This window comes from Ambystoma mexicanum, chromosome 6p (genome assembly GCF_040938575.1).
Source record: "Ambystoma mexicanum isolate Mex_15411 chromosome 6p, UKY_AmexF1_1, whole genome shotgun sequence".
NCBI classification, from domain to species: Eukaryota; Metazoa; Chordata; class Amphibia; order Caudata; family Ambystomatidae; genus Ambystoma; species Ambystoma mexicanum.
In genome coordinates this window covers 725461177-725476968 of record NC_090935.1, presented here as the reverse complement: position 1 = coordinate 725476968, position 15792 = coordinate 725461177, and the positions used below count along the sequence as shown (strand labels likewise).

Below are 15792 nucleotides of genomic sequence, written 5' to 3'. Positions count from 1 at the left end.
GCGAAGAGAGTAAAGAGCGGTGTATTAAGCAACTAGATCAAAGAGCAGGCATAGAGCAAGCATATTAAGCGAAGAGAGTAAAGAGTGGCGTATTAAGCACCTAGAACAAAGAGCAAGCGTGTTAAGCTATCAGAGAAAGAGTGAGCAAATTCTGCAAATAGAGCAAAGAACGAGCGTATTAAGTAGCAAGAGCAAGAAGTGAGCATATAATGCACCTACAGCAAAGGGCAAGTGTATTAAGCAGCTACAGCAGGGTTATCCAACTCCGGGCCTCAACGGCTGGAATCCTGACTAGTTTTCAGGATATCCCTCATTAATATTCATGAAGAAAAGGTGCATAGATTTTAAATCATTGCATGCAAATCTATCTCATGAATATGAATGTGGGCTATCCTGAAAACCCATCATGGATCCTGCACTCAGGGCCTGGAGGTGGACAACGCTGAGCTAGAGCAAAGAGTGAGCTAGAGCAAAGAGCAGGGAATTGAGCAACTAGAGCAAAGAGAGAATGTATTAAGCATCTAGAGCAAAGCGCAAGTGTATTAAGTGACCAGAGAAAGAGCGAGCAAATTCAGCAACTAGAGCAAAGAATGAGCGCATTATGTAGCAAGAGCAAGAAGCGAGCGTATTAAGCAACTACAGCAAAGAGCAAGGGTATTAAGCAAATAGAACAAAAAGAGAATGTATTAAGCAACTAAAGAAACGAGTGAGCGTATTAAGCATCTAGAGCAAAGAGCAAGCATTTTAATTGACCAGAGAAAAAGCAAGCTAATTCAGCAACTACAACAAAGAGCGAGCATATTAAGTATCTACACCAAGAAGCGAGCGTATTAACTAGAGCAAAACGCGAGCATATTAAACAGCTAGTGCAAGGGTCTTGAGTATTAATAAACTACAGCAAATGGTGAGCGTATTAAGCAAGTATTGCAAAAAGCAAGCGTATTAAGCAACAAGAGCAAAAAGTGAGCACATTAAGTATAGGGGTGTAGCATGATACAGGAAAATATACTTTTTTAGGTTCTTCAGGAAAATGACTTGATCACTGGTGGTTTTAAGTTGGAATGAAATGGCATTCTATAGTTTATTGACAAGGGCTGAAATAGCAGGTCCTTCTCACTTTCTGGAGTGGATACCAGCATGGCCGAAGAGGTGGAAGTGTAGAGGTTGAGTTTAGTGGCTAGGAAGTCAAGGAAAGATTTATAGAGGACTATGTCTTCCTGTTAGATGACCTTGCAGTAATGTATTATCTCTGAAACCTCATGTAAATAGTAGGGGATGGGGAAAACATGGTTGAACTGCCTTTGCCGCAGTAGCTTGCAGGAGGTAGATTCCCATACTCTTTCTAGACTGTGGGCAGGTACCGTGGGACACCAGGCTCATGTTGGTGGCATATAGCACATGGGCAACAAGCTGGTCTTGGAAGCAAGACCACGCAGAGCAACAGAGGGTCGAATCCCGGATCCGCGCTTAGAAACCGAACTCCGGTATTAAGCGAGTTATAAAAAACAATTAAATAAATAAATAAATAGTCCTGGTGTGGGATTACCAGGGTCCTCATAGCCTGCTCCCCACCTGGGGAAGCGAGGAGAAGTACATCCACTTCAACAACTTCATGTTGAAGGGCCCATTCTTTACCAGTACTGCAACCAATGGTGCCCTTCATCGATTATTTATATATTTTTCACAGAACCCGGGTGTTCTTTACTGCCTTGAAAGTTTTAGGGCCATTTCCCAGTTACCTTAAGGCCCAGTTAGCAACTCCCACTAATGATTTCACTCTATGGCTGCTAGATCTCATCCAGTTTTTGACATTGCCCAAAGTTATAATTTGACCTGCTAAATGTCAGCCTAAAATAAATATTACTGGAATTATTTAAATTGTTGATTTGTGCATGGAAGTTGTGTGTCAGTTAAATCAGGGGCTGAGAAAGGCATTGATTTGTACAGACACTAAAGGATGTTTTGCTTTCAGTCCTACAGGAAGGACATCGTTCATTCCAGTACTGGGTATTTGATGCCAGTCTCATTACGTGGTGAGAGCAGGACTCTGTGTCTGTTGTTGTCTGAGACAGGAGATAGGTCTTACACTGCCAGGGTTCAACACCATTAGCACCAGTTTTACGCCTTAGGTCACAGAGAAAAGAAGTATTGACGGACCCCATTGCTACGCAGAGAGCAGAACTGAGGTTAGGCAGCATCAAGTAGGCGCTTTAATATGACGAAGAACTGGACTTTCTCCAAATCTACAATTTGAAATACTTGACTAAGAAAGAAAGGTTAGAAATTAGCCAAAAGATGTTTTTAAGAAGAAGTGTTATGCCTGACACCTTAAGAGCTGTTGGTTTTGAATTAATCTGAACCACTTGCATTGCTCTGGGCAATCCTCTAGACCACTGGTTTTCAGTTTGCCAAGCCATTACAGAAGGGGAAAGACCATATGCACATCAGAGTTAGGGACAGAAGGGACAGTACATCCCAAACTGCTAGGTCGCATCCCTTCTGCATGAAACCACAAGGAACCCCACACATTTCTTGGCCTCATTGGGCATTATCAGTGAAGTGCCGCTGAATATCTAGTCTCAGCAGGCTCGGGGCTCATGTTTGGGCATACCGTTCCTCTCGGGGTGACATTTACAGAAGAGAAAGGTTGCGGGTGGGTGGTTTTGAGTTCATCTAAGACAATGTCATTGCTTTGGGGTTGCTTGTGGTTTAATGCAGAGGGATGTGACCTAGCAGTTTGGGCTGGACTTCCCCTTTTGGGGTGGGACCAAGCCTGATTTGCAATCGGTCTTTCCCCTTTTGTAAAGGCTTGGCAGGCTGAAAAATGATGGTCTGGAGGGTTGCCCAGAGCAATGCCACGTATTAGGAATCATTCAAACCTTCCAGCCATCATCACGAATGGGCGACTAAATCTTAGTATGTTCTCCATGTTGGCTTTGCAGTCCTCCCTGGTTGTTACACAGAAATGAAAAACAATTGTATTAATTTATTAATTCATTTATTTCAACTTTTTTAATGATGACTCAACCTCAAACATGTTGTGTAAAAGTATAATCATGCGGTTAATCAAATGTCAGATTTGTGGATGTTCCTTTTACTGGGCATGTCTTTACACATGTGAAGTAATCACAAAGGTAACATAGTTCAGCTGAAATCACCCATCACATAAGAGAGGCAGTTTATATGTCAGGGCACATTGAAAGGTCTATGGTGCTGCCTGTGTTAAGGGGGTCTAGGAATGATTCTGACATGTGAGCTAAGGCGCCTGATGGGGAGTAAATGTTCGAATGGTATTTTCCTGAGTGAGCCTCTTGCTGAAGGGAAATTATCTGGGTGGCAGAAGCCAGACTTATCATTTCTTTTTGCAAGGTTTGAATTCTTATCAATAGCAATAAGTCTGGGAAGTCTCGTTCCTTATATAACATCAAGATTCTCATTTGCCTTTTATTTAATTGATCATGTCTTAAGATTTTGTACTGGTGGAGAAACATTAACGGTGTTTTTAGCAACTTTTTTATTGACACGTTCACTTGTAATGCAAAGTTGGCATAAACAAAGAAGTACTGAACAATAAGAGATGGGATGCTTGATGCCAGGGATGGAGTGGTGCACTCACCAGCCCATTCTGCCTGGTAGATGCCAGAAGAACATGCACTGGCGATCTGTTTGGCCACTCTGGGCTCTGTACCGCAGCTATGAGAAAGGGCACTAGGGCGTGCATGTATTTTCCCACCTGGGTATGATTCACACGTAGACACTTTCATTGGAAAAGATTTGATGTGTCAACTAATTCCGTGCAAGTACGTGTATGTTGCTAAGAGGCAGAGGCATTTGTTTATTTATTTATTTATTCATTCATGTTTGAGGTGTGATGTAGCATGAGCCAGACCCTAACAGATGACAGCACACTTAACAGGTAGGGTTTAGAGTACATTACTGGAAGATAAAGTCTATGAGAGACAAATCCGAGGGAAGACATGTACACACTATATTCTGTATCACAATTGCTTACAAAGAGCAGAGTGGAGGGACAACGTGCAGGCAACCCCATATCCACTAAGGGCATATTTCAGGAAGTAATGAGGCAGGATAGAGCAGGATGTGGCTCTAAGAGACTTAACAGAAAGAGGATAGAGGTCAGAAAGTTGACCAGAAAGGTGTGACTTTGCTATGCAAACCATAGAGACTGAAACCTGCATTCTAATGTTTAAGTCTGCTTTCTGTTTTTGTTTCTTGCTTTAGGTGACATTTACGAAGAGGAAATTTGGGTTAATGAAGAAGGCTTACGAGTTGAGTGTTTTATGTGACTGTGAGATTGCTTTAATCATCTTCAACAGCACCAACAAACTGTTCCAGTACGCCAGCACGGACATGGACAAGGTGCTGCTGAAATACACAGAGTACAATGAGCCACATGAGAGTCGAACGAATTCAGATATTGTAGAGGTAAGATGGCGTCTGCTCCGCATGGTGTGATCCTGGGAGGCACCCACTTTCATCATTTCCAATGTCTCAAATGGGGTTATGCATTTTACACGAGAGACTTGGATTAAAGGTTCGTGCACGAATGTGTCTTTCCTCTCACCTGATGCTAGCTTTATGCTCGCAATTACTTCACATTAAGTCTGCGAAAAGAGCCAGACAACCAATTATGCACTACACATACATACAGAGATTCCGGTTTTTGGGCTTCTGAAATGGAAGCACAATCTGTATTATTACTTCTAAATATCAGATTGATTCCCACGATGATATGCTTTCTAATAACCTCTTTCTGTAGCATGAATACCTTTATGCTAGAAGCATGCTTGAATGTTCACTCCTTCAAAATGCACGTCAAGAGCCATGCAGTAATTATCTGCACCCGCTGAACCTTTGGTGGCGTGCTGGTAAAAACAGCCACTGTCATTTGGTTTCATTAAAACACATCAGTTGTTGTTTGATGATTTTGGACTGAAATGTGAGTCAGCCGTCACCTCTATGATGTGCACTAAACGTGGTGAGTTTCCACATGGTCCCGAGCTACTGTATAAGGTGACTTACTTCAGAAAACACGTGTCCTGTCAATGAGTGAGTGGTGGATGTAGAGTTGAGTAAAGCACCGAGGCTTCCATCAAATAAGGCCATCCACTAACGGTACACCATGTGTGTTTGCTCTACATCTGTGGAACTGAGTGAAGGCTTTCCACAATGACTTCACAACTATTAAACCTGCCTAGCTCCTCTCGCAGATTGTATTGTCATGGCTTCACTGTAGAAAATCAGGTGCTGGGTCCACTACTAATGTAGCCAGTTACATGCAATGTTTAGGAGAAGAGGAGAACCGATAAAGCCCTACAGTGCAATTGCAGGAAGTACCTGCTGCTTGACGTTGCATGGATTACTCTCCTGCTCCTACTGCTTGAACGCGATCTCAGATGGCCCAGCGCGTCTCTAGGACACAAGGGCCTGTAATGCATCTCCACCCTTTTGCTCAGCCTACTGGATCCTTGCAGAAGTCTACTCCATGGTCTGCCCATCTACCCTTCTGCCCCTCCCCCCTAAATAAGGTACTCACCTTTGTGACGTACACCCGTTTCAACCTACCAAGGTGCTCCCGTCTCCCTTCTACTACTCATCTATATATTCATCCATGGGCTTGCTCCACGCCATAGCTGAATGCATCTCACTGTACTCTTCCCCCCTCCCGCCTGTGCCTGCTACCACCTTCACTCCTCCTCCCTCCTTCCCCCATTCGACTGGTAAGCACACACCTGTCCCATCAAATCCATCTCTTCAATGGAACCCTTCCTGCTTGCGATGGTGGGAGCCTGCCAAGCCCCTGCACCCTCTTATCCAAACTAACCACTCAACCCGCCTTGCCTAAATTCTACCCTCACAACTACTCTATTAAATTTGAATAGATGCAAATATTGGCCTCAGGGTTTTGATGTTGAAATCATTGTTGTGTCCTCCAGTCCATGTCTCTGGTATATGTTTCTACTATTACCCCTTCAGCACCAGGAACATATCACTAAATCCAATGTAAAGGTGCCTTACTTACTTTGTAAGTCATTTCTAGTCAAAGTGACACCCTGTTCTTACATACATACAAATACATTATACTGAGCCTGACTGGTCTGTGTCAGGGCGATGGCAGTCCTGATGCTCTTGTTCTTGTTTGCCTTTGTGGGGCATCTTCTTTGTTATTGAATAGCTGGACAGTGCGTGCATCTCAATCCCGGGGGCAAATGACTGTCTCATATAGACATCTTATTATTATATAGCTCTTAAAAAAAAGATGAATCACGCAGAAATATAGTCCAGTTTGCACAAAAGCATCAGGCTAATTATTGTATTATGAAGAGCATCAGTCATCACCCACCTCCTCTTCAGTGTGATATACCTCTGTTCCTCCCCGTCCACCACAGAAATACCACAATCATAGTTATTATTTCGGCCAGGAAAGACTATGGCACTGATTTACAAAGCGTTTTTCAATGAGAAAATCCCATTGAAAAACGCCTTGTAAACTAGGCCACATGACACTGTTATCTCCTCTGATCTCCTGGTGGACCCTGTTAGAATTTATCAGAAATTGTTCCCCTTCGCCCGCACCTCCGCGATCTCAATGTCACCTGGCCTAGTAAGATTGTTGTCTCTGTCTTCCCTCTGTTCCTCCTCCCTTGCCTCGCCGCGCCTTGTAACACTTGTGTATAGGCATGTTATAAATGCCATATCATATCATATGATATCTCAGCCCAGCTCAGTTGCAATGATCTTCAAATCAGCTTGCAACGGTGTTGACTACTTTCTATGTAAGAGGCAGGATCTATTTAAGTGAAGTTGACTCACATGCAGTTTGAAAGAAGGGGTGTTTAGACAATTGTCTCCAGATGTAAGAATCCCTGAATGCAAAATACAGTTATGATACACCATAAGCATCTCCCACTGAAAGGGTCTTCCAGCTCCTTCACTTCACCTTCAAGTGTCTGAGCTCCTGAAATCACAGCTCTTGTACAGAATATTCTGCTTAGCGCTGACTCTCAATCTTGTTGACCCCTCATTGCTTCCTGCTATTTGTACAGTGCTTTCCCAAGCAGTAAATCAGACATGTGTAGCATGGATTGTCAGATATAAATGAACACGACATGCTTCAGAATTAGAGAAATGGGGAAGAATGGCTTTCTCCCTCTAGGTGAGAGCAGAACGCGCTTCTTAGCATCATAACTCAACATTCTTTTCTCTCCTTAAGCTGTTCTATCTGTTTGGTGGCATTTTCCTGCCCAGCCCCCTTATGCCAACACTTCTTCGCACAGGTTTTCGGCGAGCTGATCCGGTTTGGGTTCGATCTGCAAATATGTCCATTTTTACTTTAGGCCCCTTGACTTATTCCAAATTAGGGATGACAAACACATGTATCATCTTGTGGAAATATTGGTGTTCTTCTTCAAACCTGAAGGTCCTTCAATACCAGGGAGGTTCACACGCCTGCTGAGGCGTCATATTTATTTTATTTACGGCACAGACATGTCATAAAACCCACAGCAGTTAACCAATGTTTTAGGTCCTCCTATTTGAGAGAGGTTCTAGCGCTTTCTGATAGTACCATGTTGAGACGGATGAGGCCCACATAGTTGGGAAGTCCAGCAGCATTTCTGCAGGCCAGTTGCTTGTTAAATGTCAACACCGGTGGACGTTGGTGAAGACAGTGATTGTGTGTGTTGCAATTTTTAGATCATAGACGTTAAAGAACCTGTTTGCTGCTGTTTTTTCTGCCGCATCGTTGCTGATGCTTTTATATACATGGCTGCGTGACACCGTTTATGCCGCCGAAAAGCCTTTGAATCTCAGACATCCATCTGGATAGAATCTTGCTTCCACACATAGCAACAAAATATGAGAATAAGTCTTTAAAAACAAGTCCATAAACCACAGACAGAGAACAAGGAAGCAGGGTCATCTGTTTTGCAGAAAGCTCTAGTACGAACCTGAAGACAGAAGAGTTGTCGATTTAGGAGGGAAATTCAGCTGCATGGAGTTGTCAGAGAATCATTTGTGGTGATTGTGGGCAAATAGTTGATTCATGCCCACAATCACCACAACATCACAATAGTTGTGTTGCAGTGATTGTGGGCATAATGAGGCTCAGTGAAGGGCCGTAGGAACGTGGATATTTGAATTTAGCCACCCTAAAATGCGACAATGATGTGCTACATTAGTCAACAAAAGTGGCCTGGGGTGAGTAATGTTGGGGGTCAACTCCCAATTCCCCAAAATGGTATTCTTCAATCCAAATGATATAGCTCCCTCTAAAATGTATTCAAAGGTTAAAGACAATACTTTGCCGATGTTAATGTTAATCTTAATGTTAATGTTAAAGGTATTTGTACCGTGCACTGTCACCACCAAATTGGTCCCCAAGCGCTCTGGCGGATCTGGAAATGGCGGGAGTGGGGTTAAAAATCCTTGGAAAGGTCAAGAACCAATGGGACGCACAGGGCCCGAACTTGAGAGCTCCTAGGTAGGCCGGGTGAGGGAAATGGTGGTCAACGTAGAATCTGTCTGATGCAGCTTCTGCTACCTTTTACTGTGTTACCTAATAGATTAGCTACCAGCGCTGCACTGGCCTTCGTTTCGTAGACAATACAGGTTGCAATGAAAGTGGCAAGCATAATTAGTCCCAGCGGTGCATCAATGTGCAAGGCATGTGTTTTTACATTCCTGGCAACCGTAGGTATCAATGTATGAGGCAAAAGCAAGAGGAGGCCAATTTGCAGGTGAGGGTATTCAAACGAAAAAGCAACTTTCCTGCAAAATGTTGAAACATATACTTACCCCCGACTTCCTAAGGCCATACTGAGGTTGCCCCAGGAGGAGGATCCATGTGGACCTATCAGCAAATGTATAGCATATGTATTGTGTTCCTCGTGAAGTTGAGAACTGGTATCGCAACCCTGAGCACTCAGACGTCTTCCTTGGATTAGCACAGAGACAAACAGCCGTTCTGACAGCATTTAACCTGAGACACGAAGTGCTGGGCCACGGCGGCGCTGGAAGCAGTATCTAAGTGATAGGAGACTAATAGTTGTGAAATATGTGGGTGTTTAAAAAGAGCACTTAACTTGAGCAAAAGAGTTGCTGCGCAATTATCATGTCTTTGGCTGATAATAGGTAGCGCTGCTTCAATAGTGCAAGAGCTCCACCGCAGCTGCGCGCTGCAGCGACTGGGGTCGCTTTGCTGCTCACACTCCATCTTCAAGACATGCACACACTTTAAAATTAGGCTTTCAAATATTTTACTAAGCAATGGAAAAGATATGGCAACTGCTGTCCTGAAAAGCATGTCCAGCTTATATATATATCTAAAGACTCGGCCTTGTAATTGTAATTGGTTATTTTTATAACACGCGGAGCTTGAACCTGTGTTGCCCTGCAAGCATATTAAGCGAAGAGAGTAAAGAGCGGCGTATTAAGCAACTAGAACAAAGAGCGAGCGTAATAAGCAACTAGATCATAGAGTGGGCATAGAGCGAGCATATTAAGCGAAGAGAGTAAAGAACGGCATATTAAGCAACTAGAACTAAGAGCAAGCGTATTAAGCAACTAGATCAAAGAGCGGGCATAGAGGGAGCATATTAAGTGAAGAGAGTAAAGAGTGGCGTATGTTACTCTCTTCTTCTGGGTATATTACGCAGCACAGGACTCCATCCACGCTGCCTGACATTACTGTCTTCTCCTGGGTATATTACACAGCACAGGACTCCATCCACACTGCCTGATGTTACTCTCTTCTCCTGGGTGTATTACGCAGCACAGGACTCCATCCACACTGCCTGACATTACTCTCTTCTCCTGGGTATATTTCGCAGCACAGGACTCCATCCACACTGCCTGATGTTACTCTCTTCTCCTGGGTATATTACGCAGCACAGGACTCCATCCACGCTGCCTGACATTACTCTCTTCTCCTGGGTATATTTCGCAGCACAGGACTCCATCCACGCTGCCTGATGTTATTCTCTTCTCCTGGGTATATTACGCAGCACAGGACTCCATCCACGCTGCCTGACATTACTCTCTTCTCCTGGGTATATTTCGCAGCACAGGACTCCATCCACACTGCCTGACGTTACTCTCTTCTCCTGGGTATATTACGCAGCACAGGACTCCATCCACGCTGCCTGACATTACTCTCTTCTCCTGGGTATATTTCGCAGCACAGGACTCCATCCACACTGCCTGATGTTACTCTCTTCTCCTGGGTATATTACGCAGCACAGGACTCCATCCACGCTGCCTGACATTACTCTCTTCTCCTGGGTATATTTCGCAGCACAGGACTCCATCCACACTGCCTGACGTTACTCTCTTCTCCTGGGTATATTTCGCAGCACAGGACTCCATCCACACTGCCTGATGTTACTCTCTTCTCCTGGGTATATTACGCAGCACAGGACTCCATCCACGCTGCCTGACATTACTCTCTTCTCCTGGGTATATTTCGCAGCACAGGACTCCATCCACACTGCCTGATGTTACTCTCTTCTCCTGGGTATATTACGCAGCACAGGACTCCATCCACGCTGCCTGACATTACTCTCTTCTCCTGGGTATATTTCGCAGCACAGGACTCCATCCACACTGCCTGATGTTACTCTCTTCTCCTGGGTATATTACGCAGCACAGGACTCCATCCACGCTGCCTGACATTACTCTCTTCTCCTGGGTATATTTCGCAGCACAGGACTCCATCCACACTGCCTGATGTTACTCTCTTCTCCTGGGTATATTACGCAGCACAGGACTCCATCCACACTGCCTGATGTTACTCTCTTCTCCTGGGTATATTACGCAGCACAGGACTCCATCCACACTGCCTGATGTTACTCTCTTCTCCTGGGTATATTACGCAGCACAGGACTCCATCCACACTGCCTGATGTTACTCTCTTCTCCTGGGTATATTACGCAGCACAGGACTCCATCCACACTGCCTGATGTTACTCTCTTCTCCTGGGTATATTACGCAGCACAGGACTCCATCCACGCCGCCTGACATTACTCTCTTCTCCTGGGTGTATTACACAGCAGAGGACTCATATTAGAGCTGCACACAGGCATCCTGTTTTTTCTGTTTTTCCCCACAGTGCTGTAACTCTGATTTGATGTCCATTCATAGGAACCATGATGACCGTTCTTCCTACTGGCAAATTGGTGAAACATTCAAAGCTGGTGCTATTCCTCGAGCCACTCGCTTCCTTGGCGGGCATTCCTCCCCATAGATGCAGTGTATTATGCAGTCGGTATTTGTCCTGTTGCCCAAGAGATTCAAGGCTGTGCAACAATTGATGTTATCAGCCACATGCATAATGTTCATGTTGCACTGGAATACTTTAGCTTGGCTAACTAGATTTCCCCAGATGGCTGCAACCCTTTGCTATTTAGTGAATAGATAATATAAATGTGAATGAAAATACATCATTTTGCCTTTTTCTTTTAAATGCACGAGAGAGAACCTCCCTTAAACATCATTATGTAGTAGGTTTGAACTGTCTTGCCCCTTGAGTAGATGGGTATTGGTGTGTATGGAGTATGATCTTAGTAAAATGACAGTGCCGATTGGTCAGATCTGCTCCCTATGACAAAGGGCCTCTGGGATGTCCTGTCGGGTGGAGGGAAGGGTTGGTGGGATTCTCATAAAGATGTCACGTCCCTATTAAACATAAACATCATTTTCCTGAGGCACCAAGCCGCGGCTCTCCCATGTCATCAAAATCTCTGGTTTAAAAGCGCGCCCTTGCCATGACAGTATGGGGAAAGTCCACCGTCTCTGGCTAGGTGAGCGAGAAGATCGGCCATGGGAGGGCGAGAGCGCAGAACTTGAAGTGTGCCATGGGAGTGCACACAAGCGACGGGCGTGCTAGCGTGCTTTGGCCGTGGGAACCTATGAGCGAGAATTTGGCTGAATGTTGACCTAAGGAGTGGTCCAATAGTTTACATCTAAAGGTTGTTCCCGATCCTGTGGGGTAGGTCCAACTGGAGTCCCAACGTTTGCTAGAGTGTTTGCATGCTACCAGACACAAACTGTTCTGATTACGCATGCCTCTCCCCGGTGGGACCCTTTTTGTCATGCCTCTTATTATGAGTTGTTCACTTCGTGGCTTTTAGGATTTTCGTGTTCTTTTTAGTGTATTTTTATGTTTCATGCTTAATATCTATACTTTAAATGAAGTCTTGACTACGGAATGTACGTTTCTCTGAATGGACCGGTTCATCGTAAAATGCTGAAATCAACTACTTAGAGTGCCCTCGCCATGCATGAAAGTACCACGCGGGCGCTATAGAATAGCTATTTCATTTCTGCTGGCATTGCTCTGTCATTGCTTTGGGTTTGGGGTTCTGTTGCCCGCACACTGGATGTGGGGTCAGATGTGGTGTCTTAAGTTGGGCTACTTTCCAAGTATGAAGGCAGTTGGTGGGAGGTTTGCCCACAGTATTGACACTACTTATGAATGAGTTTGGGCAGGATTAGGGAATGGCAAGCAAAAACAAGAATAAATAAGAGCCATACGTCTCTGCTAATGAAATAAGCGCCTCTAAGCACTGCGTCACTCGCACCTTTTGAAGCGGGGCTCATGTGTATCTTTGTTGCTGTCACCAGTGGATAGTGAAGCTTTATATGCCAGATGGCCTTGGTTTGGTTCAACCCCGCTGGAAAGCATACCGCAGCATGATGGTGGATGACAACAGTTTAAAGGGAATTGGCCCCACAAATGTTATGCGTTCCTCAATGACCTGCTCAGCAAGAAAATCACCGCCAAATATTTTCACCCACAAATGTAGGACTGGTGGTAGTCCCTTTTCTAGTCTCATGACTTGAAAGGGTTCATTTCCTCTTTCTTCTAGGGTCGTTCTCTACAGACAGGAAGTTGTTTAGTTGCCTTGCTGACAAATGATGCCCCGGAAGTAATGAACGCTTTATTTCCTGTACCAGTGCTACTTTTGCTATTGGGCCTCCAGTGGTTGCCTAGGAGCGGCCACCTCTTAAGGGCATTGACAGGGTTAAGTGTGACGTTTAGAAAGGGGGAGATCATCTTGGAACAGGAAGAGAGTGCGTGCAATATGCCTTTGAGTTGGATAAAGTAAATTGCTTCACCACATAATATATGGTGTGGTAATTGTTATTCATCGGGCTGATTGCGCTGCACATCAGCCTATAGCACGCTGGAAGCCAATCAAAACACAGGCATTGTATTTTTGGTTCTATAGTTTTAATGAGCCCAATTATACGCGCCATTCTACTCGTGCTAGAACCATTTACCCATTGTAAGAGTACAACGGTCTATAGGGAAATTCTGCCCTGCACAAAACAATAGGAATAGATTATAATTGCATTTTAAATCATATCATTCTAAATGCACCCATTATTTCCACAGGGCACATTTAATGCATAGCAGACGATCCAATAATATTGACAAGTTTCTCAAAAAGATGACTACATTTTCAATACACTTGGCAATGTAGGTGATGGCTTCCATTTTATAGCGAGGCAAAACACCAGAAAATAATGGTAGGGGAGAAAACGTTGTGGGGAAAAAAGCATTATTTGTTTCATTCCAACTTGACGGACAGATAAACTAATTCCATGTCATTCTGAAATCTCAACCCAACACTCATTCATTAAATAAAAACCCCATATTGCAAAGGTTTGTATTCTTTCTCTCAGCACCTGGTATACTGTCAGAATGGCCCTGCCTGGCTCTCCATTCGAGGACAGGCCTGGATATGTATTAATAGAGGCCCACAGATGGAGGTGGAGACTCGTGACTTGGTGGTGACCACCACAGAGACTGCGCGGAGAGCACAGGCCAACCTCAAGTCCAGGTCTTCAAGCGGACCTTTGTTTGGTGCATCGTTGTAAACATGGCAGACGTGCCACACATACGCCCGGAGAGACCTAGCACGGTTACCAGGCACTCCTCAAGGAGCTTACAGAGGCAGATGTGCCACTAACCCTGATCTTGCTTCTCTGCCCAAGTGAACATTCAGAAGTAGGCAGGCCGGCAAAACCTGCAGTATGTAATGGCAAGCAAAGATTACAACTGGCAAATATATGCCACCTTGTCATGGAAAGAGAAGCAAGACTTTTCATGCTTCCGGCAATCTGGATTGATTCAAATGTGCACCTGAGCAGATGTAGTGTTTTTGCAACCGGTGCAAATTATGAATGTTCAAATACACACGCTGATATGCCTTCACAGATGCAGACCCACAAGAGTGTCCGTTTTTTGTTTTGCGTAATTTCAACCTTCTGCCCACTCCCTCCAGCTTCCACTACATCCATTTCGGAGGGTTCAGTAAAAGGCCACAGAAATCTGGTACCACTCAAGATTACTGCCTGACTTCTGTTCACAGTCTATAGAATTACAAGGCACACACATCAATATCACACGGTTGGGGACCTCTGTCCTTGCACATATGCAGGGTTGGACTGCGTAGGGACTAAGCAGTTTCTGGTCCCAACACCTGGCTCCTATATGTTCATTTTGGGGCGTGAAGTACAACGCGGAGCAGTGCATCGGGTCCCCCTAAAACATGCATGTCTTTTTTTTCTTGAACCTATCAGTGTGTTTTTATTGTATGTGATTTTCTGGGGCCAGTTTCTGACCGCAAACCTAGCTTTGTGACGCAACAGAGCATTATACATCAGCAATGTACTGGGCATCGTTCTGATAAAGCTGTTGAGTGGATGGACTCGTTTCTCTCTGCTCGCTACTCAAGAGTCTGTTGGAGTGATGCCTCATCCGAACCTGCTCAGATTTGTTGTGGAGTACCACAGGGTGTGTGCCTTTCTCTCTCGCCGTTTAATATACATACTAAGCCTTTATGTGCTAAATTGAAGAGTTTGGGCTTCCAATTTTGTAATTATGAGGAGGACTTTCAGTTAACTATGGAGCTTTGTGGTGACCATGAGTTAGATCAAGCTAAGTTAAATAACATCTATTTGACAATCAAAGATTGGATGCCTACAAATTGGCCTTGATTAAAGGTATCCAAAACTGAGCTTATGGTCTACGGGTCACCACATGCCAGGGGCGTGCTGAGCCCGACACCTGGAGGCTTCAGTGTTGAAGGGGAACCTATCATGGTCGTGGAAAGAGTTAAAAAACTGGGAATTTACATGGAAGCTTCTTGGAATACAAATGCCCATGTAGACTACGTGGTTAAAAACTTGAACTATTATTTGAAGGTATTGAGACAGATCTGTCCAATAGTTTCCCTGGCTGGATTATTTTAATGTACTGCTTGCTGGTGCTAGTAAGGACTGCCTGAGAAGGCTACAGAAAATTCAAAATGATGCTGTCCGACTGGTGTGCAATATCGCCTGGCAAGTATGCGCGTCCGAAGCTAGGAAGAAACTGCATTGGCTCCTGGTGGCCGAGAGAATACAGTTCAAGGTGTTGTCTTTGGGACATAGATGTCTGTATGGCAATGCACTAGTTTGCAACTTAAGATCATCAGCTACATCCCACTTATGTATCCCCGGGTTCCGGAGGTCCTAGGGGAAAGGGCGTGCTTTTCCTGTATTGCTGGCCCAGGCATGGAACTAGCGGCCTGCAAACTTGCAGACAGATAAAAATTACCTTGTCTTCAGGAAAGGGCTGAAGACCCTCAGAATTGCATAAGCACGCTCTTATTGGTATGGAGGGGTTACCATTGATCTATGCCTCTTATGTCTCTTTCAGTGTTGCTGGTTTCGTTTCATGTAGCACCCTGATGCCTACAGGCTATTGGCGCTTAACAAATACAT

The 15792-nt window shown here is 44.5% G+C and overlaps 1 protein-coding gene across 12 annotated transcripts in view; it reads left to right on the top strand.

The window, feature by feature from the left end:
- The window catches only part of MEF2C (myocyte enhancer factor 2C), a 597063-nt gene that overhangs the window by 437028 nt on the left and 144243 nt on the right, over window positions 1-15792 (top strand). For all 12 annotated transcript variants that reach the window (XM_069627597.1, XM_069627607.1, XM_069627602.1 and 9 more), the window contains one exon: window positions 4243-4446. In XM_069627597.1, coding sequence (XP_069483698.1) covers window positions 4243-4446 — 204 coding nt within the window. The remainder of the gene's footprint in view (window positions 1-4242; window positions 4447-15792) is intronic.